This window comes from Aphis gossypii, unplaced genomic scaffold, assembly GCF_020184175.1.
Source record: "Aphis gossypii isolate Hap1 unplaced genomic scaffold, ASM2018417v2 Contig00252, whole genome shotgun sequence".
Lineage (NCBI taxonomy): Eukaryota > Metazoa > Arthropoda > Insecta > Hemiptera > Aphididae > Aphis > Aphis gossypii.
Genome location: NW_026083041.1, coordinates 189,842 through 215,604, shown reverse-complemented (window position 1 = coordinate 215,604; position 25,763 = coordinate 189,842). Strand labels below are relative to the sequence as shown.

The following is a 25,763-nucleotide window of genomic DNA, read 5'->3' as shown; positions in this document are numbered from 1 at the left end:
AATTGCTCAACTCGTTCTTCGCTACACATGCGATCTTAAAATCATTGTATACGTTGCTAAGTTATGAACACAGGTCGTAAGTTTTTAGAACCTGTAAAATACTAAAATATAATTTAGAACATTTTATTTATATGTTATATCGGTCAAACAACTTGATTCTAAAGACCGGTGCATGTAAACTGTAGAGGGAATAGTCAACCATCTACCCCTTAACTGGATAGCATTAGGCATAAAAATGTTGTGTTCAATATTTTGACGTAAACTATTTTTGTGTTCAATATTTTGACGTTCAAGGTTTTGACGGAACCTATTTTTTTGTTCAAGATTTTGATGTTCAAAGTTTTGACGTTCAAGGTTTTGAATGTTCAAAATATTGACATAATTTAACATTCAAGATTTTATCGTTCAATATTTTGGCGTTCAAGATTTTAACGTTCAACCATTTGAAATTCAACCGTTTGAAGGGCGTCCTTCTTCATCACATATTTGATCCAGTCGAGGACAACCCAAGTCTTCAATGTTGATGACTGCGACGTATGGTATATACTCTATTAGTAGTTGTTTTTTCTGTTCGCCTTTGGTGTAAATACTATGATTCTAAAAATTTATTTGCTTATTAAGATGAAGTCTTATTTGTATGTGTTGTCTTCATCTTACTAACGGACAACATAGGTAGCTAGTGCATTTGTGTTCAGCAGAATTAATTGTATGTTGTTTCTTTAATATTAGAGTCAATTTATTTTAAATACATAATATTATTTATGATTTATATTCAATTTTAATTATCTTTAATTTAATTTTTTTTGTTTAGTAAACTGATCTTACTTATTTATTTGTAAAAAAAATTGTTATAATATTATACATATAGGTTACCTATATTGTTTGATCAGATAATTATTCTAAATTTTGGATTAATTATAATAGGTAACTTACCTAATTATTATTTTGTAATATTTTAATGTTAATCATAAATATTTATAGACACTTATGAACAAGCTTTTCAAAAAGAAAGAGATATATTTTTATCGGAATCTGAGAGAAGCCTTGGTCGTGGAAAGAGGGTAAAAAAGTCAAACAAGAAAAATCACGATACTGATACTGGTATTTATTATTTAATAATAATGATTATCAGAAGTACCTAATATTATTTTACATTTTATTATTAGATAGTTCTAGTGACTTTGTATTTCCAATTAAAATAATGGAAAAAGATAAAGTACCTAACATAATATCAAATAAAATATCTGATCATAGTGAAGAACAAAATAGTAGTAATGTTATATCTAGTATACAAAACATAGAACAATACGGATGACTCCGACGCAAGCTGATTTGGATCCAACATCAGTTGAAATAAAAACACGCAAAATTATTAATAGAAAAAATAGTTTAAAAATTAGTGATTACGTTCGTATAAGTACATATAAAAGTGTATTTACAAAAGGTTATTTACCAAGTTGGTCTGCAGAAATATTCAAAATTATCAAAATTAATCAAACCATGCCTATTACATATCAATTACAAGATTATACAGGAAAACCAATTGCTGGCTATTTTTACTCTGAGGAAATATGTAAAACAAATTACCCAAACGAATATTTAATCGAAAAAATTATTCGTAGGAAGGAGACACAGATATTTGTAAAGTGGCTGGGGTTTGACAATACACATAATAGTTGGATCAATATAAGTGACACTAGAAAATAACTTTAGTTGAGTTTCTACCATAAACGTGTTCGGTAGTTCTCAGTCTGGTGAAATAAAAAAAATTAATTCAAATCTTAAACATTCGATTAAATCATATTCGGATAAATTAAATAAAATTGAACATTTAATTGAAGATAATCATACATCTATTCAATTACAAAAAGAACAAACAGAAAAGTTGGAATTAACGTGTATAGATATAACAGAGCATATGATAAAAGCTGAAGTTACATTACAAACTATTCTAGAAGCAGTAAACGATTTGAAAAAACATTACCTGCTATACATAGTCAACTCAATACTATTGAAACTTATTTTAAAGACAAGCCATAATGTCTACAGGCATCATTGACATTCAATGCATTCTTGGAGTGAATAACAAATATATGATTAAAGAGATATCTATTGTAGACACAGAAACATGCCCTGTGTACAAATATCAAAAACATAGAGGTCACATAGACTGCATTTTTAGTGTTGTGAAGTTAGAAAATATTGCTTATTAACTTCTCTGGAATGTATTAGATACGCCAAACGCCAGGTTGAGTGATGTTATTAATTTGAACATCGCACACAACTTCTATTTTATATAACATTTATGTTGAACGAGGATTATAAAATGGATCGACAAAAGATTAAATATACAACACAATTAGTTATAATAAGAATACGTAATATTTCACTATAACTAAAACACATAACTAAGTATGAAAAGTAAATTGCCTTCTAACAATGTAAGTTCTATGCTTACGAAACATACATGACGTACACCTAGACAATACTAGAATGCCCTCCATAGTACACTAATACACAGCCTTTTATACTAACGATCTATTGACCCATGGCTCACGCTATTTTATAAGCTCTCTTATTTGCTAATTTAATATCACGCCATATGTGGTGTGATTTAACAGATTGTAAAACAACTTACTATGTTGTTGTTATTGCACATTATAAAGCTACTTTTATACAATGTTAAATTATATTCAACACACCCCCGTAATTAATATTTTATATAATCATGAAAATTAAAGTAATTCTAACAACGATAATTTCTGCCTTAATTTTTCAAACCTATCCTTCGGAAGTGGTTTAGTGAAAAAGTCTGCATATTGTTCTTCTGTATCTACGTACTGTAGTCGAAATAAGTTTTCTTCAAACTTTTCCCTAATGAAATGATATCTGACGTCAATGTGTTTAGTCCTCTTATGAAACTCTGGATTTTTCACTAGTCGTATTGCACTTTGATTGTCCACATATAATGTCGGTTGTTCATCCGTTGCGTTGTTGCAGATTTCTTTGACTAATCTGTCAATCCAAATCAAACCTTTGATTGTTTCACATGCCGAATATATTCTGCTTCTGTTGAACTGAGAGTTACTATGGGTTGCCTTTGCGCTTGCCATGATACCGTAGATAATCCTAGCATGAACAGATGACCTGAGGTTGAACGTCTTGTTCCTAAATCTCCTGCGTAGTCTGAATCTGAGTACACACTTAAACATAAATTTACGTTAGATTTGTAATATAGACCAAATTTTGTTGTTCCTTTTACGTAACGAATTATTCGTTTTACCATGGTCCAATGTACCGTCGTTGGATTGTTTAAAAACCTACTAACATAGTTTACAGCGAATGCTATATCTGGCCTCGTGACTTGAGATAAAAATAATAAGTTTCCTACAGCCTGCCTGTATGGAAATTGATTATCACTTGTCATTAAATTTTGTTCTGCACCATGCGACCTATCAATTGGTGTTGATAACTCCTTCGCATCTAATAAATTAAATTTACTAATAATTGTATTTGCATACTTTGTCTGATGTATATATATTGATCCGTCAGTACATCTAGTTATTTCCATACCTAGAAAATAATCTAAATTACCCTGTGTAATCTCAAACTGTTGTTCAAGACCTTGCAACAATGTATTTGTTTTTATTTTGCTGCTCGACGCTATCAAACCATCATCAACAAAAATAGCTAAAATTAATGTCTCATTATCATAATGATTAAAATAAATACATGGATCCGATGTACTTTGTTCTAGCTTGAACTCTAATAGAAATTGCTTAAATCTATTATTCCAACATCTTGGCGATTGTTTTAACCCATACAAACTTCTATTTAGTTTGCATACCCGATCTGTTGAATCTTCGAATCCAATAGGTTGACTCATATATATGTCTTCCTCTAGATTACCATACAAAAATGCCGTTTTTATATCAAACTGTTTTAAATCGTAATTTTCTGCTGCTGCAACAGCTAAAATGGTTCTGATTGATTCATACCTTACTACTGGCGAAAATGTTTCCGTATAATCAATACCATATTTTTGTCTTGATCCATTAATGACTAACCTAGCTTTAAAACGATCATTATGTTTTATTTTATACACCCATGAGTTGTTTATAACATTCGCTCCGACCGGCTTTGATACTAAAGTCCACGTTTCATTATCACCTAATGATTTAATGTCATCGTTCATTGCTTCTACCCAATTAGTTGCATTTTTGCATGAAATGGCTTCACTATATGTTAATGGCTCACTTTCCACATAATTGGTAATAAACGATTGTGCAACATACCTGTCTGGTGGTTTTAGTCTAGTTCTATCACGTAGCTGCATTTGATGCTGTTCTTGTTGACTTTCTGTGTCGTTTTCCACTGGTTCTGTTTTGATCTCATGAACCCGTTGTTGATTTTCATCATACACTGTTTCTTGTTGATTAATCTCATTCTTAAAAATAATATCTCTAAATATACTTATATTATTTGTACCCGGAAACCAAATTCTGTAACCTTTAGTATTATTGCTATACCCAACAAAAATACCCTTTTTGCTTTTAACATCCCACTTTTGCCTTTTCTCTTTTGGAATGTGAGTGAACACTTCTGTTCCAAATATTCTCAAATGACTTATTTTTGGATCTTTGTTAAAATAAAGTTCATACGGTGTTTTACCTTTAACTGAAGATGTACCTGTTAAATTAAATGTATACACAACTGTATGAACACTTTCTGCCCATAATGATATATCCAATTTCTTTGAATGTATAATTGTCCTTGCAGCTTCAACTATTGTCCGATTGTCACGTTCAATTTTTCCATTTTGTTCTGGCGTGTATGGGACTGTTGTTTGATGTCTAATTCCGTATTTCTGCAAAATACTGGTTACTTCATTATTAACGAATTCTAAACCGTTATCCGTTCTTAAAACCTGAACTTTGAAACCCGTATCAGTTTTAACTTTTTGTATAACCGTCCCGATTATATTTTTGACTTCACTTTTATGTTTCAAAAAGTACACCATTCTGTAATGCGTATAATCGTCTTTTATTAATAAGAAATATTTTGACCCACCAATTGAGTCTTTCTGCATCGGTCCACACAAATCTGCGTGTAATATTTCTCCTACTTTTTCACTACTAGTCGTACTTGATTTAAATGATAATTTATGTTGTTTACCCATCATACACGAGTCACAAAAAAATGTATTGCCCTTATCAGAAATCGTAATATTATGTTTTTCTAAGCAATTAATTACATATTGTATATTCTGATGTCCTAATCTTTCATGCCATAATTGCAGCGAGTCTTTAATCGCAATATTAACATGATACACAGTATTATTTAATACTTCGACTTTGAAATGTAATTGAAATAATTTTTCTTTCCACTCAGCTATACACACAATATTATTGTTTCTAGTAAATACACATTTATGCTTATCACTAATCATTTTCAGTCCTTTATCTAAGGCCGAACCGCAAGAAAATAAATTATATTTTAATTCTGGCACGTGTAACACATTTAATAGATAATTCTTATTCCAATTACCTTTAACAAATGACCAAATTAATATTTTACCTGTACCAATTGCGTACATACATGTTCCGTTCCCAATCTTGACTTGAGTAGGTATTTCTAATTTTTCGTAATCTCGAAACCAATCATATTTTGCACACATATGATCTGATGCACCTGAGTCCAATATCCATTGTTCATCATCTTTGATTGATACTCACTTATAAATGCGTTGTCGTCTTTATCCGACGATCGTTCTTGATTTTTTAGAAAGTTCCTGCATTCCCTCTTGATATGCCCAACTTTTCCACAGTAAAAACAAGGACCTATCTTTTTAGTATTATTTGAACTACTAAAATTATGTTTACCCTTTTTATGACTTCCACCTTTCCAACCAGCTTTATTCTGAGATTTCGTAGTAAATGCACTTGATTTTTCTACATCAATACTGCAATCATTACTATGTTGTAGTAAACGAGATTCTTCCAATAACAAACGACCTGTTAAGTTATTAATCGTTTTACTTTCCGATAACATTGAATCCCATGCACTGTAAAAATGCTGATAACTGTTCGGTAAAGTCATTAAAATTTTTGTTATTAACATATTATCTGTAATATTTTCACCTGCTAATTTTAAATCATTAGCTAATTTAACTAATTTAGAGATGTGTGTTGCAATATTATCTGTGGGATCCTTTACGTAACTAAAAAACTTTTGTTGAAGTAAATACATATTTACCTCAGATTTTTGTTCGTAAACACTTAGTAACTTTTCCCACATTTGATAAGCACTCTCGCAATTAATCAAATACTGCATTGGACCACCTTCTAATGAAGTTACTATTACTTTTTGACACTTTGTGTCTGCTTTTGTCCATGCGTTCAATTGATTTGTATACCGGCTTCTTGCCTCTTCATCGGATTCTTGTCCGAAATTCTAGTTATCTTGGAACCGGGTTTCACCCATTCCCCTGTAACCAAACTTCCTAACTCGTATGAGTTAATAATTATTTTCATCTGGAACTTCCACAATGGCCATCCTTCTGCGTTCGCCAACTTTGACACCTTGACCGAGTCCTCCATGACTTGATCAAATCTATGAACTGCAAAAATGTACCTTAGTCTATTAGCTCCGCGTTAGAACCTGACAATTTTCTAATGTTGAAATTGTTCTCTTGTTGTCCTGTTATCACCACTGATGATGATCTGGAGATCTATAGTGATCTGGGCCCATAACCTGTTGAACGAGGATTATAAAATGAATCGACAAAAGATTAAATATACAACACAATTAGTTATAATAAGAATACGTAATATTTCACTATAACTAAAACACATAACTAAGTATGAAAAGTAAATTGCCTTCTAACAATGTAAGTTCTATGCTTACGAAACATACATGACGTACACCTAGACAATACTAGAATGCCCTCCATAGTACACTAATACACAGCCTTTTATACTAACGATCTATTGACCCATGGCTCACGCTATTTTATAAGCTCTCTTATTTGCTAATTTAATATCACGCCATATGTGGTGTGATTTAACAGATTGTAAAACAACTTACTATGTTGTTGTTATTGCACATTATAAAGCTACTTTTATACAATGTTAAATTATATTCAACAATTTATAACTACGCATGATAATTGTTTTTTGGTCATAAAACCTCGCATATAAGTCCAATAAAGTCTATGCGTTATTATAGTGATGACTATTTTTATACTATGTAAGTTAATATAGTTGGTATATCAACTTTTCATAATCTTCCTATGGAAGTGGAAATTTCATATTATTGGCAACAGTTCACAATAGGTATAGATTTCCTCCACTTCCTCCCGAGTGCAGGGGCGTATTTAAGGGTTGGGAGAGGGGAATCTTTATACCTAATTGTAGGTATACCAAGTTACCAATTTACTTTAACATATTATAATGAAAATTTAATATTATATGTATAAAAAAAAATGTCTATCCCTCATCCTCCACAGTTCAAAATTACCAATTTGTCACTGACTAAGTGAGCATCTTCCATTTTTTGGTTGAACTAGAATTTTTAAACATTTTATCTCTAGGTATATAATATGTACAAGTATAGGTACCTGTATATAATCTTTTCTCCACTAAAATTGTATCTATAGTCTATACAGTATACGCATACATATATATTATATATTGTACCTTGAATTCACTATAAACATCATTACATTATACATCCATTCATAGTATGATTACCTTTATTAGTATTAATAGTTTTTCATTAAGAATAAACTAATAAAATAAAAAAGCTTCTTAATAATAAAAAAATGTATTTTTTAATTGTCAGTATGTATACAAGTTATTGAAATAGCTTTTATATTTGATACATTGACAAACAAACATTTATATTTTATATCATATAAATTAATAAAAAAAGGAATGCTTTGACTAGATAAATCTACATAAAAATCACCAATTAAACTAGAATTAAATGGTTCATTAAACATTGCCATGAGTTAAATTTAACAACTTCTAAAATTATATTTCCAATAGCCTTTCTTACAATCTTTTTTATACAAATAATATTTTTATTTTTTAACATAAAATACATATTTTTATTATTTACAGTACTTATAATCCATTTTTCCAAAACTATTGCTTCATACAATGTATCAGTGGGATCACAGTACAACAGGGGATCATAAGTAATTTCTTTTTTTAAAATTGGGTAATTCACAAAAGAAGCAACATCAATATTTTTGTATTCTATTAATCTATTATACACATCTTGAAGAGGAAATCTACAATTTTTTAAAGTACTTTTAATAATTTGTAAGCAGTTTTCAAATTTAAAAGCGCTAAATTTGTCTAATGAACCATGCATTTTTACAAATTGAGCTAAATGTATTAAGCCATGCACATTATAAGTTATATATTCTTCACCGTATAGATCTGAATATTGAGTAACAAATTGTCTTAACATTTTATTGGCTAATTCATTGTAGGTGATACATGTTTCATCCGACATAAGTAGTCGAACTGAACAGTGTAGCAACATAAAATGTTTGTATAATGACTTTTTTAGTTTTCCTCTGAGTACAATTAGTCCTGAATAAAGTAGAAATGAACGAAATTCCGTAGCTTTCCAGAACTTAAGCTCTTCTAATGAACGAGGTAAACGACTAAATTCTTTTGGATAAAATGATTTTAAACGTATAAGGTCTGATGATATTTCATTTGCAATATCATCGTTAATAAAATGAGTTGTTTTTTTTCCTTTTTTCCAAAATATTAGTAATCGCTTCATCACACCTAAGCACACACAATGCATATATTCTAACAATACAGCATCTGTTATGTTTAAATCGGGAAACATTTCTAAAGGGCTGGTACCTTTATGATAATCTTCATCTTTTTTACTACGAAATGATTCATTTGTTCTTAATTCAGAATTTATACCTGAATATGACATACGATTATTTAAAAAAGTTCCTTCTTCTACACACGAGTTACAACTGTGATACAATAAATGCCGCATAAATCGAGAAAGTAAAATCCGGGAATACATTTAACAGGAACAATAATATACAGTAAAGTATAACCAGGAAAATTATTACACAGGAAACTGATATTCGGGAAAGATATTTTGGGGAAAATATTATTCAGGAAAATAAATTTCAGGAAATTATTCTCTGAAAGGGTATTACGTGGGAAAATTAAGTTCAGGAAAAAATTTCTTAAGAAAGTATTGAACTGGAATGATATTACATAGGAAAATATAATTCTGGAAAATATTTTTCGGGAAAGTATTTAACTGGAAAGATATAAAACAAAAAAATTTAATTCAGGACAGTTTTTAACTGGAAATGTATTACAGAGACAATTAAAATTAAGGAAAATATTTCTCAGGAAAGTATTTAACTGGAAAGATATAACATAGGAAACTGAAATTTGGGAAATATATTTTTCATAAGGAGTAACATATAGGCAACTCTTGAACCATGGGATAATCTGCCTTGCAGCGGGTTTGTCCTGCCTACCTACGACCTACCTACTATATATGGGTCAGTACTGGTGTGGTCTATACTCGTCTATACCTACTGTATGTTTTTAAAATAGTATGCGATCTATCTCGTACAATTTTTATATAAAATATATTACAATCACAACCATATTTAATATTTTACTTCCGTATGACTATAGCAGGCTAGTATATCGATATATTATAATATAACTATACTACTTTCTTACACCCTTTTGCAATTTTTGTGATTTTTGTAGATTATTGTTGACGTGATTTTCATGAGAAAAATGACTAATTATTAATTCGTTTTGCATTTTTAAAATTTTATTTATCAAGTTATCCGTAAAACTCACAAGTTTAGAAAAATCAAATAGCCAATTACATAATAGTTAAAATATATTTTGTGAAATTGAAAATATTTTGACGAATATTCCAAGTCCCAATGGGAACATAGTTAAAGATTAATTTAAATATGTCCTATAGAAAAAAAATAAAGGATATACATTATACAACTATGAAACTTACTCTGAGGTTATGCGGCTGGAAATCAAAATGTTAATTTAGATATAACGCCAAAATGTTTAAATTATTTTAAATATGTACTGACAACAATTAGTGTAGACGTTGAACGTACTTTTTCATTATATTAAGTACTAACATATTTTAAGTGACAGGCGATACATTTTACAGCTACACAATTTAGGAATAATGTAAAATAAATAGGTACCTAATTATACATAATAGTAATTCAGAAAAATAATATATTTGAATTTTTAAATACTTATTTTTAAATTTTTTATTTATTTAATACTATTTTAGAATTATGCAATTTGTTAATGTCCATCATGTTATCTAAGTTAGTAATTAACAATTATTATATATTTTATATGATTTTATTATGTAACTTTGACATATTATTTTTAGTGCAATTTTAACATATTTTTAACGTTATTAAATCCGGTCAATAGTTATAAAATAATGATATATATTGTACAATTGGATATTAAGTATTGTATTATTGTAATGATTGTATGAATGATTATTCATCCAAAATTCCAAACCTACATGGCTACACACTAAAATAAAAGTGGGCCAGGCCTCCCCCTTCAACCACTAACAGGCACACTATACCGGCCAACTCAGTGGTGCCGAACTCATATATCATGTTAAGCGATTGATTTACTTAATGTAGAGTTCGGCTCCACTGGGCCCACCCACCCACTACTCAAAACGTAATATTTGTTTACCAATTATTAAAACGTTTTATTATTTATTAATTTTTAAAATTAAAGATGGGAAAAATTAATTCAGCTTAAAGTTTTAAAAATATTAATTAATAATAATTGCTTACCAAAATAATTAATAATATTATTTAATATACAATCTTACTGTTGTATATTATACAAAGGATTATAATATGTATACCTACCTAATGGTTTTATGAAATTATTTTGAAAATCCAAAAGTAAATGGAAACTTTTAAGGGGAATGTTCTGGTTGTAGGTAAAATGATACAAGGGCCAGAAACCTAAATTATAGCCCCACCTGATGGACATTTTCTGGTGACGTGCCAGATTATAATATACACCTTTGTTAAAAAATACATAAGATGTTTATCACATGATACAAGTCATACAACATAAATATATAAATATATTATGTATTATCTAAAAATATAAAAGGTAATAATATTCAAATTATTGGTAGGTATGTGAAAATAACGTGTTATTTTTATAATAATAATGTATTTATGTATAATACAAATAACCAATCAAATAATAAATTAAGGTATATTAATATATTATATTATTTTATAATAATTTAAATATGTGATATAATGATTAATGATATTATATTGATATACGTTTTCGGGTTGTCGTATACTTTAGACACATAAACATTACAATATCATAGACCATAGGCATAGGTCCTACGCGGGTGCAGCCTCTGTGCTGCACATGACATTTAAATTTGCAACCGCCACATTTTTAAATAAAATAAAAATTATAAGTATGAAAATTGAATGCAATTTATAGAATATAATTATATATATGTGTGTGTGTGTAAGTGTGTTATAGGTAAGTATAGGAATGTATGGTGTATTCTGTATTAATTAATATGCTGCACCTGAAGTCAAATTCTGGGACCACCTATGTAGAATATTGTAGGTTAGGTTGGATTAGGTAATAGGTTAGGTTATAGGTAATAGGTATAGAATATTATGCTATTCAATTTTCGATATTTTTAAATTTTTTTTACAATAAATTATTATGAAAATCAGTGTATTCAATATTTATAATTAAAACGGTAGGTACCCCCTAACCAGTAACCTATGTTTTCGTTCAATAAATAAACGGACGTTAGTCGCCATTCTGTAAAGGAAAATTATCCCAGAGAATACCTACCTACTGAGAATTGATAAAATATACAGTTTGGCATTTTTATAACAATGTAACCTAATAGGTACCTACGTATAATAGGAAATAGGGAGATCAACAAAAGTTTGAATGACAATACACGGTATTATTAGCATTGAAGAATAAGGTGCTATATTTAGTTTCAAATTAAAACTAATTTGAATTCATCCTCACACTTCGCAAGCCAAAAATGTATTATTATTTCTTTAATATCTCTAGATATAGATAGCATGAGCTAAGAATATCTTATTGTAAAATTAATAAAAAAAAACGAAAAAATAGTTTCAACGTCGGGTTTTTCTGATCACTATTGTCCTGTAAATGTTTATTTTTAACAAAACCGAAAATAAATATGGTAAATTACCAAAATAGAAATATGACTATTATGTGTTATGGACATTTTAGGAATTACTTTATACCGAATACCAATGACAGTCTATGTACTATTTGTTTTATGTGTATCATTGTTCATTGTTCATTAATTGTTCACCATATTGTGTCCATACTGCTTCGATATTTCGTGTAAAGCTTCTTCACGGTTTGATGGCATGTATATTATAGTTATAATAGTTGACATCTTCTATAGACTATAGTATTGTGTCTATTATAAATACGGGTTTTCGATTCATTTATTTTAGTTTAATTTTATTGGGTGTTGTGATATTTTCTTATTAATATTATTCAAAAGTTTAACTACACAAGTTTATACAATGAATCCAGAATTTTCCTACAAATACAATGGCGGAGAAAAAAAGGGTATTCGGTAAGTGTACAATATTATGTTTAGCTTTTAATACCTTCGTTTTACTAATTACATATTGTATTTTATATTAACTTATACATAACAATAAATGTTTTATATTTATTTAGTAGTTTTTTTGATAGCTTAAAATAATAATAATGTATTTATGAGATATTTTTTTAACTAAAGAGGCTAATAATGACAAACAAAAATGATTTTTTATTATATTATTTAATCTACATAATTTTGAATTCATCAGTATTTTTAGTTTTAATTAGGTAAGGTACCATGCCTACAATATAGGTATACAAAATATTTTTGTATTTATATTTTCAGATATTTGGTATGTCGTGAACGGTATTGTAAAGGAACAGCCAAAAGACTTGCTAATGACGTTATTGTTAACCAAATACCACATACCCATGAGCCTAATAATATTGAAACAGAACGGCTGGAATTAAAAAAAGAGTTTAGGTCAAAATTGATTCAAAGAGCAGTTGAAGAAACTACGAAACTTCGAATCATCTACGATGAAGAATGTTTAAGGTATTATAATATTTTACGTTTAGAACCAAACAGCGGTGTATTGTTATATAGATTTATGGGTATACGCATCTAAAACTAGTTAAATATGTATACCTTGAAAAATGTTCTCGCTTCCCTAATACATATCTTAACGCTTATAATAATACTATTTATTTTAATAATCTAATAATAATAATAACGCCTATAATACTATTTGTCAATCTTTTATTACAAACACTTACTCTTCACGTGTATATGTATCAACGCAGGGCCGGCTCAAAAAAAAATACATTTTTCCGCCCCTTAAATAATAATATTATCACTGTATGCAAATGCCGCCCCTTTAATAAAGTGCCGCTCTAGGCCGATGCCTAGCTCGCCTATACCTTGAGCCGGCTCTGTATCAACGTAAATAACTTTTAACTTGCACACTTTTGAAATTAATTGGTTATTTACTTTTTATAGTTTTTTAAATTTATTTACCTTATCCAACAAATATTTCTAAATATTTTAGAATTCTGTTTACAATAATTCTTATGAATAATATTTGTAGTAGGTACAGTTCATAAACCAAACATAATGTATTATTTATTATCATTTCAGATATGATAGAGCTGCTGTACATTATTGTTGGCCAACCGCTGAAACTTCTATGCGTAAAGCTCTTAAAAAAATTATTCCACCATTACCACCTACACTGGATGCATTAAAAGAGTACCTTGAACAACATTTGGATAGATATAAATGTTGTGGTCATTCATTCTATCAAGATTATACTATTGATAATCAAGGAAAGTATACAGTGATATTTGGTTGTATTGATCTTATCCGTAAAGTGGTTAATCAAGGTGGTGAAGAGGTGCATGCTGATGCAACGTTTAAAGTTGTACCATCTCGACCAAATTGCAGACAGTTATTTATAATGCATATGATAATTCAAAACCATGTGAGTTTTATCATAATTTAGTTACTGATATCTTTATATAAAAAAAAAAAAAACACTTAAAGTTGTATAATCTTGAAATTCAAACATTCGATAAGACCAAAATAATAATATACCTACCCAAAATATTAACACTTTAAGAATACTGAAATTTTATAATTTTTATTTAACAGTCTATACCAGTGATATATATATTGATGGAATCAAAAACTGAGACAGCATACACTCAAGTTTTGATGAAGTGTAAAGTTCTATTTCCTGAAATTAAGCCAATATGTATAATGACTGACTTTGAAATTGCATTACAGAATGCTTTTAAAATTGTATATCCAGATGCAATTCATCATGCGTGTTTTTTTCACTATGTTCAGGTATTTGTTTGTTAATTTATTTAAAATTAATTGGTACTTAACATTTTATTTAGTCCAATTAATCAATTAGTTATCACTCATTTGATTAGTTTAAATATTGTTTATGTTTAATAGTGTTTGGTCAAAAATATTAGGAGTCAAGGATTAATACCCTATGTTAAAAACAACGAAATGGCTCAAATATGCATTAAAATGACAGCTGCTTTAGCTTTATTACCACCTAACAAAATAGAAGAAGGTTTCCAAATAATTCGACGGTACAGCAGGGACAACAATATAAATCTGACTTCCTTTTTTACTTATTTCTCTAAGTAAGTTCAACAATATTTACAAATTCAATACCTATTTTGGTGACTGTTCTGTAGTAATTAAACTCATAGTCATTAGTTATTGTTAAAATAGTAAAATTCCAACCAAATTAATAGCAGTCAGTATATTAACAACTATTTTTAAATTAATTTATTATAAACAAATTAAGAAAAAATTATTTTCGTTTTCTAATAATAATAATAATTTATTGAACTCAGGTAGAATACAGAAAAAACAAAAAAGCATACGTAGTTATATAAACTGAGCTGATTATCCCTCTCTTTAAGCATGCTTGTGGTGAGAGGGAGAGACTTCATAATATATTAGTTATACAAATAATTATCTTCGATACTCAAATCAGAATGTAATTGGATTAACGAAAAGTACTTAAAGAGTTGTTTTATATTAAATATTCCTAGGATGTCAAGAAGTTGTGAGGTATTCATTCTGCCATAGGCTTTTAAATTGTAATGCTATCCTTACTAATATTCTATAATATTCCATTTGATATCCTCATCAAAGTAAATACCTAGATATTTAACATTATTTACACGAGTTAATTTAAAACAATTCAATTTCTATTCAATAAATTATATGAACAAAGTTATTGATAGTTCACCAGTTTATAATTGTTTTTTTGTATAAATATACAACATCTATGTGCCAATTTAAATTGATTAAATTTACACTTAACATTATAATATTATGGTTTCAAGTTATTGGATACAGACAAGAGGACCAGAAGTTTTTTCGGTTCACGGTGTTCCTCGAAGAACCAATAATAATATTGAGTCATTCCATAGCCAGCTTAAAGAAAAATTCCAAACTGTTCATCCTAATCTATGGACATTTTTAGGTGATTGATTTAAATTTAATTAAATGTACTAGATTTAATACAATTTATGTTATTAATCAATTATGTTTTTTTTTGTTTTTGTTACTGAAAAATTAGAACATCTAAACAATTTAAGTAAAAAAAACCATATTATTATTCAACAACTGGAAAGAGGTCAGAGAGTTACACGTCACATCAAAATAAAATATTTGGCAAACTCTGAGCGAATTATGACTGCTGCAAGACAGCTAACTCTTGGTACTATCACTGTTAAAGAGTTTCTTTTGCAATGCTCGCATAGCGCAGAAACTTATCTGAGACAAGAAATTAATTGGCATAATAATATCGAACAAGGTATAGTAAACCCATAGTAGTATAGTATATAGTAAAGTTTTTTTTGGGAAAATGTTACTCGTGTGATTTTAATTTAATCTCTATAGAATATAACCTTCCTTGTAACTCTTTCACTGACTTTACCGATTTATTTTCATTGCAATGTAAAATAAATATTGTTTGATGCAACTATGCATGTATCTCTGTAATCACTCAGCCTAATTATGTCACTGTTTAGTGCTTTTCATATATTACTACTTTTATTTACATATATTTATGCTCAATATTTTATTAGATGAAAATATGCAAGCCAGTGACCATCAAGAAAATGAAGTCATGCAGGCCAATGTTCATCAAGATGATAATAATGAAAGAGGTAATGGTATTTTAATATAAATTGTTAATTTACATTTTATACACCTAAAACAGATATAGAATAAACATTAAAATATATGTTACTTATATACAAATTTTTTTTCAAAAAAATTACTATAGATGTGATAGTTTATGACCAAATCGAACCTCTACAACACGTGGTCAATGTAATTGAGAACGACAATGATTCTGATGACAGTGTATATTTCCATTTTTAAGACCTCAAATAAGGAGAATAGAAAGAAATGAATCTGTAGTGAATGACGGTAATATATATATAATATGTAATAATACCTAGTTAGTAATTTATTATGGACCAAGGTCCATAACATTAATTATTTGTTACCTAACTTATGTAATCCAACTTAACTTTCTAGCTTGTTTATGCCAGGTGGCTCGTATTGAAAATTATAACTATTTTTTAGGTATAAATATAAATCATGAACCTCTAAATAATGAAAATGGATCTCCTTCACATCAAGAAATTCACTGTAAGTTAATTTACTATGCCTTTGATTTTGATTTTTATCATGATGAGCATATTTTAATTTAACCTAATTTGTCTTATTTTTAACCATTAATAACATTAAATCTATCTAGCCATTAAAGCATTTTTAGCAATTATGAACTTTTCAAGGCAAACTTCAATGTATACTTTGCCAGTTTTTAGTGCAAAAGTTGATGCTTATTTAGGAATCCCGGGTCATAGTAATATTAATACTGATATTAATTATAGGGAACGAAGAAGATTTCATTATACCTGAAGAATTAGATCCAGACATTATTTATATGATGGAAACAGAAGAAAATAGGAGAATTTTGGAAATGCAAAATTTACCTTATGTCCAAGTCCAAGTACCTGAAATTCTTCCTGCTGTTGAAACAGGAAACCAAGCAAATATGTGTGTTGCTTGTCTTGATGCAGAAAGTACTCACGCCTTGTCTCCATGTGGACATAAATCTTTATGTTTAATGTGTTTAGAATCATTAGTTTCAGAACGCTGTCCAATATTTAACAGTATATTCACTTCATATTTACGCATTTGGTAGTGTAAATATTATTTTTCATAAAAAAATGTTATTTGTTGATAATTATTATTATATTTACTTTTCTTATTAAATAACATGGAATTGTATAAAGGAAATTTATAATATGTACACAAGTAGTAAAATATTAAAAGATATTTTGTAAAAATAATGATTATATTGCATATTTGTTTCTGAGTTTGAGCTTGAAGCGTTTAATGTATCATAGTTATCCTTACTTTAGACCCTATATGTCTGTGCCAATATAATCCTGTGAAAGCCTATGTACTACAAAGGTAATATATTTATTTATGGCCGACTAGGACATTAAGGGCCTGTGATGTGCTCTATGTGACTTTTTTAGGTTACTTGCTCCAGTTCTCCACAACTATTATTTAAATAATATTTTATTTTATCTTTTGTTTGAAAATACCGATTTAGGTGTACTGTTTGACTCAATTTTTAATAGACATTATTAAAATATTTCAAAAAAATCATCATCCATTCTTGGATTTATTACTAGGACATGTAAGGATTTTTCAAATCCCATTACATAATTAAATTTCCCATTACAACATATTTCTTTTCAGGATGATCTACTCTTGAATATAATTCTATTATCAGGTCACCTTCTGCAAATATTCATAATACAATGCCTTGAAGCAATCCAAAATTGTTTCTTACGTTTTGTATCCTACAAATGTAGTAACAGCAACCATATTCACCATATAAGCTGTTAATAGACACACAAAAATATATGAGCAATCTTTTCCGAACAAACATACTTGATTTAAATTCTTATTTAGATTGTTCAAGTGCCACAGATTATCCAGAATTGGTTAGTTTTATAAATTTGTATAATTGTATGTCCCTCCACTAGATCTACTTATACTTTTCAAAATCACTTACACAGAACTAACTATACCATAAATGCTCTTTTAAATAGATTAGCTTATAATACCCAAATTGATTTTTTGGATTTTAACTCTTGAGTGTTTTTGTGATGATATTAATAGATATCATCAGTAATAACATTTTCTATTATACTGTTGAGTGGAGGGGGGGCTATATAAATCAGGAAAATATTTAACAGGAAAAAAAAATTGGAATTGTTTTTTTGTATGGAATGTTATTTCCACAGAATGATATAATTTTGTAATAGAATAGAATAGTAATTATAGGTATAGGTATCGTATATAAATATACTAATTATATAATAATTAATTCTATAAAGAGGGAATGCACATTTACAATATATAATATTACATAGGTATTTAACAAAATTATATTTATATTTTTAAAAAAAAATGTAGGTTATAGAAAAACCTAGCTGTCTTAAATATATTTTTAAAAGTTTGACTATCAATAAGTTTACATCAAGTTCTACAAAGACATGAAACTAGACTATTGGATCATCAAATCCCTCGCTAATAGAATTCTCAAATATGTATAAAAAATTGAACATGATTAAATAGAACTCTTTAGTCATGGTACTGAGTACCTATTGAGTTATGTAGGGTAAGTGAGTTATAGTGAACCAAGTTTTCGCGTACACACGATATATAATATGAAAACAATGGTTTCAATAAAAATATTTGTAATATAAAATATACCTTTTGATTTGTATTTAAAATTAAATATTTTTGTGTTGAAACCGGCACACCACGTACCTCTATTTACGTAAGGGCGCTGAATTTTTATTAGCCTTGAGCGTCAATTTCCCAAATATGGCACTGGGTGAACAGCTAAACGATTAATTATCATATTTATCATAGACAATATAAAATAATTATAAAGTTTAATAAAAATTAAATAATTACATTTTTTTCCAAAAAAAAAAAAAAAACTGAAATAGAGTTGAATTTTTAAATATTTATTTATATTTTAGGAAACAATTGAATAATATTTTTTTTGGGGGGGGGGGGCTATTACAAATTGCGCTTATGCCCCCCCCCACCAATGAGCGCCCATGTCTACCTATCTATTTTTCAATGGTTTTAATTGGCAATTTTTACATAAAATGCCTATTTCCAGCCCCTTAATAACTATTTTATTCCTGTAAAGTATTTTTCCCGTGTTATATTTTCCTATGAGATACTTTCCTGTATAATATTTTCTTGTGTAATAATTTCCTGATCTTAAAGTTCTTCGTTATTGTTTTTCCGAAACATTAATTCCTGTTAAATATTATTCTTGTGTAATATTTTCCTATTAAATATATTTCTAAGTATAATATTCCTGTATAATACTTTCCTGGATAATGTTTTCCTGAATTTATTTTTCCTGTGTTAAACTTTCCCGATAGCACTATGTCCGTGTAATATTTTCCTACATTTTTTTTCCTATGATATACTTTCCCGATTACACTATTCCTATTTAATATTTTCCCCAACAATGCTTTCCTAGGATAAAAATATTTTTCCTGAATATTATTGTTCCTCAGCAATAATTTCCCGTGTTATATGCGCCCCGTAAAAATATGAGCAAATACATATATAATATGTTCACTAGAACAACACAATTTTGGCTGAATTTATTTAAAAATGTAAAAATTATTAATTGTATTATACATTTTTAATTTTTTGAACAATTATACCAATTGCTTCAATATCAATGTTATCGGATAAAAAACAACCGATAAGTCTGTATATAGATCATTTGTAACATGGAATGCAAGGCCAATCACAAGGAAGTCATTCAATATTTACACAATATTTACATAATATAATATTCACAATAAATAAGTAGTTGCATATGTAGGTACACACAAAATTACAAAATGTTAATTTTTATATATTATAAATATTTAGTTAGAGATTTTAATTTAATTATAATAACATCAAAGTTCTAATCATGATATCAAACACAATTAGTAAGTATTTTAAATATGTCCAATTGTATCAGTAAAAAATTATCATAATATATTCAGAGTATATTAAAATACCTAAATGAGCTATCAAGATATTGTATATGGTAAACTAAATTTAAAAGCAAATTCATTATTTTTGAAAAACTATCCATTTTTATAACTTAATGTTCATAAATGGGAAGATATTTGAAATATGTACAATTTTGATATGTAAGGACTAAGAATCAATATTAACCATGACAAATTGTTGTCATTTAGTAAATTTTAGTATACATTAAAATAAACCAGCAATCAAGATATTGTGTATGAGTGTACCTATGGTAAACTTAATTTCTATTTCGCTATATTTATTATTCTATTTACAAAATGTATACCTAAATTCATAATAGTTTAATCCATCATCTTACATATGATACGCTACGTGACGAAACATGTCTTGTTTCATAGCTAAAACTTCGTGCATTGCTATTTGGTCATCGGCAAAGTAAAATATGTATATAATAATTATATTTAATTTTAATGTAACATGTTAAATTGTACTTGGTACCTACAGTTCAACTTCTAACCTTAAAATATAATATCAAAAAATTATTGATTGTACATTATATGTGTTATAAGTGTGCTGTGTGTTCATAATAAAAAAGTATTACCTACTACATTATAAGTACCTACTTACATACGTACAGTCGTACATATTAAACCAAACTAACGATTTTGTTTTTTACTATTATACATTATAGTTATTAATAAGTAAATAACAAACAACCATTATTATTTTCTGTGCTTACTAGTTTTATCGACGTCATCTGTAACTATAATTCTGTCTTTAAAAAGTAAAATTGCATTTATAGTTACTGATGGTGGAATGGCTGGTTTTCTTCCACCCATGTTCGCAGTAAGTTCGCGATCGATCACAATTTGTTATTAAAAGATCAAAATACAATTAAAGTAAAATCACTTCAAACAACAAACGTTAATGATGACAATCAAAACGTCACTAAAAACAAAATATTATTCGGAAAAGATTTGTTTTAATATCAATACAATAAATCGTACATATGATTGAATTATTGAAATACGATAATGCTGATAATAAACTATAAATAAACGGTGCCTAAAATTATTCTTCATAATGTGGTTATTATTAGATGCATAATTGTATATAATACTTTAGTAATAATAAAAATTATCATACTAATAACAAGTACCAAGATAAAAATAATGTAATGAAGGGTTTTTGTCAGGGCAATATTTGTTGATTATAATTTAAAATATTCACGTTTAAAAAAAGTTTTGTAGATAATCTGCTTATAATATTAATATAAATAAATCGACTGATCGGCATCACAAATGTTCAGCAATCTAAACTACTGTATTATGGTACACCATGAATTAATAGGTACAATTATTCTAAGAAATTCAATAGGACATAATGATATGCCAAAAGAGGGAATAGAAACTGGCAGTTATTTGACGATAAAAATAAAAATTTGATTCCAGTCAATAAATCGATAAATGCATCTTGTAAGTTTTCTATACCTTTAATTAATGTAAAGGACCTAAAAAAAAAATGTTTAATTTTACTTCGCTGTGCTATAATATTATATCGTGATAATGGGAGTGTTGAAGTCTCCCAAAAAATTATTTTCCCAATAAACAGTTCTTCCAATATTTTGAGAATTGGTTATTGGGACAATTATAATTAGATAAACATTTTATTGGGACAATTATCATTTGGATTTATGGACGTATTAGGAAAATAAAAAATGTACAAATAGGAACATATAACTTCTGTCAAAAAATTATTGTCCGAGTAAACAATTCTCCAAATATTAATAACACTGGGAGCGTTGTATGTCATTATTAAATGTCCGGAAAGTAGTATAGATTTTACTATTTTAGTGATTTAACCGCCAAGCCCTGTCATTACCCTGATTATGAATAGCATTAGGAATTTAGGAGTTTATTTTTAGTTTTTGTATAATCGTATTCTAAATTCTTCTTTTGCGTTTTACACTAAGACACTAAGTACTAGCCACTAGGTAATAATTTAGGATTGTTTGTTGTTTATAAATGTTTTTCAAATATAATTTTAACATTAAGTAACATATTTTCATAAGTTAAATGAATTCCAAACATCCAAACAAGACAAATATTATTGAAGACGAAGAAGTTTTGAATTCTAACCAAGTTAGTTATTTTATCTGGAAAACTACAAGTTAAAAATCTAAGTTATTGTATTATAAAAAAATTTAAAGATAAACAATATATAATTTCACAGCTATCAATTTAAGTTATACTGTTTTATTTTCATAGGACCCAAATGTTCCTCATGAAATTAGTAGGACATTATTGAAAGTGCAACTAAATAATTAAAACCGATTTTAATTAGTTATCAAACATATTTTTGCTCGTGTAAATTAGATGCTAATCAACCCTGAATGTTGTAAGTACATTGTGGCTGTTTTTTTTTTTAATCTTAGTTTATGTTATATACTTAAATCATCATTGATACTATACTCTATTCATGTTAATTATACCAAAAGCATGTACTTATTACAGACCAGTGGCGCCGATCCCTATATCCAGGTATTGCAGTATAAAAACTAAATAAAGAACTACTATGAATGAAAATCGACTGCAGAATCTCATGATGATTACATGTGAGCCAGATTTACACATCAACAGAGAAAACGTCATTGATTTATTTTCCAAAAAAAGCGACAGACTGTTAAAACAATTACAATACTAATTAATAAACTCTACATTTTTTTAATAAAGCTAATTATAATTTTAATTTTTTTAAATGAGTTGAGAATTTTGTAAGAAATTTAAACAATTTTTTGAATTTGTATTATAATTTATAACTTTTATACCCAATATAGTGTATTATGAAATATGTATGTATTATTAATATAATATAGGCACAGAGTATTTAGTAGCAGGTGGTAACTATTTTTTTTTATAGTAAGTTACATTATATGGAGTTTTGTCCAATAACGGTTGTCCGTTGAATCTTTATGATTATATTTATATTATATATACATAGAAAAAAAATGTTAGTAATGACTGTAATAATTTTGAGGGTAGGGTGGGGCTACAGCCAGGGTTGCCAACTATCCAGTTAAAAAAATCGGGACTTTTTTCCAATATGAGAAAATTTTTTTCAGGTTTTAATATATTATAAAGGCAATAATTTCTGTCATAACATATTATAATATAAGATAGAAGTACATAATATGAATATATTTGCCTCTCTATATGTATATACTTTATTATTATAAATTGTATAACAACATAATGATTAATAAAATAATAATAATAATATAATATTTTAGACTGAATTTTTATAAAAAAAAAAGTATTATAAATTGTAAATTATTCATTTTTCCAATTGTATTTTTTTTGGCTTCACGGCATTCAAAAAAGCTGTATCATCTTTCACTAAGTTCACGAAATCGGTACAGGAACTATTTGTGGTAGGCAATATATTTAGTGTTACCATTAATTCGTTTTTTATTAAGTCCACTGAACAACGATTTCTAACATCTGTCCATTTTAGTTTCATCATCGAAAAAACCCGCTCTACATGAGAATTAGATGGTGGAATACTTAGAATAAATTCTAATAATATTCCAAAATTTTTTAATTTCTGAATGATAAAAGTTCTAACCATTTTTCATAAACAGTTAAATTATTTTTTAAGCTAACAGTTGGTATAGCAGGCTTGATAATCGTAAATTCTTCAAATATTTCATCTAAAGAAATTACATCAACTAGTCCAAATACTTCAATTATTTTCGCAATATCTTGATAAAATAACAAATTTGATTTTAAGCAAAGTGGTTCCAAAAATTTTAGTGGCGAATATTCGTAATCAAAATGATTAGATAAATAAGTTAATGCAGTGTTGTAGAACATATCAAAGTCTTTTTTTATAGTATTTATGTTAGATACTGATAATTTATTCTTACATGTGATGAAATTTGAGCCATAAAACTGTTCATTTATACGAGTTGAAATATTAGTTTTTAACTCATTCATAATATTAAATATCTCAGGAGAACTCGTCTCAGACTTTTGAAGTAATTTACTTGCTTTTTCAAACATAATAGTAACATTGGCACAAAAATGTAAGTAAATACTTGGTTTTTTAAATAAATGTTCATTTTCTGACTCGTCTTCTTCAAAAAATAAAAGTTTTTTTATTTGTTTTGGACACTTGGACAGTCATCGCCAAGAGAAATAAAATAAGATATCAAGGCAGGATAAAACTTGAGAATTTTTTGGATCGCTGGGCCAATTGACAACCACCTAGTAGGACAATGTTTAACTAATTCTTGCCATTCTAACTCAGCATACAAAACAAATTCTTTTAAATCTTCGCGTCTGGATGCTGATACAGAAAAATGTGCATATATTTTCAGTACCAAAGTTTCTAAATCAAAATCGAGACCATCTAAAGCTTTTCGAAAAGTATTGTGCACAACGTGTGCTAAGCAACCCGACTTAAAAATATTCTTATTATGTGATTGTAAAAGAGTAAATGCTGACACCCGAAATTAGAATTTGTGTTATCGGCACTAAATACTGATACTTTTGACATATTAATATTATATTTTTTCAAAGTTGATAGAACCGAATTACTTATACCATCAGCAGTTTCGCAGGTTTGTTCAAAAAAATCTAATAATTTTATTTGACATCCAGTTTGCAGACAAAAATATTGAACTACAATTGGATACATTTTTCTATTTCCTTTATTAGATGTATCTGTAGCAACTGAAAAGTAAGTAATATTCTGTAAGGCGTTAACTATAATTTCTTCTGCTTTTGGCCCAAGTAAATTTTGTACTATAGCTTCAGCTTTAGTACGACCACAAGATATTTTGCTGGCTATATTTGAATCGAAAAATATTTTAGGAAGCAACTTCAAATCACAATCAAGAGAATTATAAGATAAGTTATGTTTTATATTATGAAAAATTTTAGAAACTTCTGCTAAATTAACTTGTTGACTTTCCGAAGTATTTTTGGTAACAAAAAATGAATTTATTGTACATAATTGTTTACTTGAACTTTCTTTTGTCTATGGGAACGCTATTTGCATGGTGTTGCACATCAGATTTACCACCATGAGTAATTAAAAAGTCTTTCTTACATAGCTTACAATTACCATACAAATTGTTATTTTCTGATTTTCTAAGCCAAGTATATGAACTTAACCATACATCACGAAAAGTACAAAGACGTTTTACCTTTTTTGGTGGAGTATGAGTAATATTTTGTTCTTCAGAGTCACTCATTATTATATACACACACATACATAGTACACTAATTAAAAGTACTTTAATCGAAAAATGCACGGACAAATATTAATAAGCTGAATATACAATATACTAAGCACAAACTATGTCATCATATCACCATAAGCACCGCGTAACTGAAGATGGCAATATTGCGTATTATACCATAATAATAAAACGCTATTACTGATTA

At 27.9% G+C, this 25,763-nt stretch overlaps 2 protein-coding genes and 1 pseudogene across 2 annotated transcripts; 2 read left to right on the top strand and 1 right to left on the bottom strand.

Annotated features, from left to right (window-relative positions):
- Positions 1-7,971: 7,971 nt before the first annotated feature.
- LOC126553503 (uncharacterized) lies at positions 7,972-9,013 on the bottom strand. Its single transcript, XM_050208656.1, has one exon. The coding sequence runs from the start codon at positions 8,965-8,967 to the stop codon at positions 7,972-7,974; it is 996 nt and encodes a 331-aa protein (XP_050064613.1). The 5' UTR covers positions 8,968-9,013.
- Positions 9,014-12,646: 3,633 nt separating this feature from the next.
- Positions 12,647-15,690, top strand: LOC126553491 (uncharacterized). Its single transcript, XM_050208645.1, has 6 exons — positions 12,647-12,699; positions 13,015-13,224; positions 13,807-14,149; positions 14,320-14,517; positions 14,632-14,828; positions 15,543-15,690. The coding sequence occupies exons 1-6, from the start codon at positions 12,647-12,649 to the stop codon at positions 15,688-15,690; spliced, it is 1,149 nt and encodes a 382-aa protein (XP_050064602.1).
- Positions 15,691-15,728: 38 nt separating this feature from the next.
- On the top strand, positions 15,729-17,419 carry LOC114120338 (uncharacterized; annotated as a pseudogene).
- Positions 17,420-25,763: the final 8,344 nt, after the last annotated feature.

Coding starts and splice junctions, on each gene's coding strand:
- LOC126553503 (XM_050208656.1), bottom strand. CDS start 8,967: ATGTCATATTCAGGTATAAATTCTGAATTAAGAACAAATGAATCATTT.
- LOC126553491 (XM_050208645.1), top strand. CDS start 12,647: ATGAATCCAGAATTTTCCTACAAATACAATGGCGGAGAAAAAAAGGGT. Junction 12,700..13,014: donor GGAGAAAAAAAGGGTATTCG/GTAAGTGTACAA, acceptor TTATATTTTCAG/ATATTTGGTATGTCGTGAAC. Junction 14,829..15,542: donor TTTTTTACTTATTTCTCTAA/GTAAGTTCAACA, acceptor TATGGTTTCAAG/TTATTGGATACAGACAAGAG.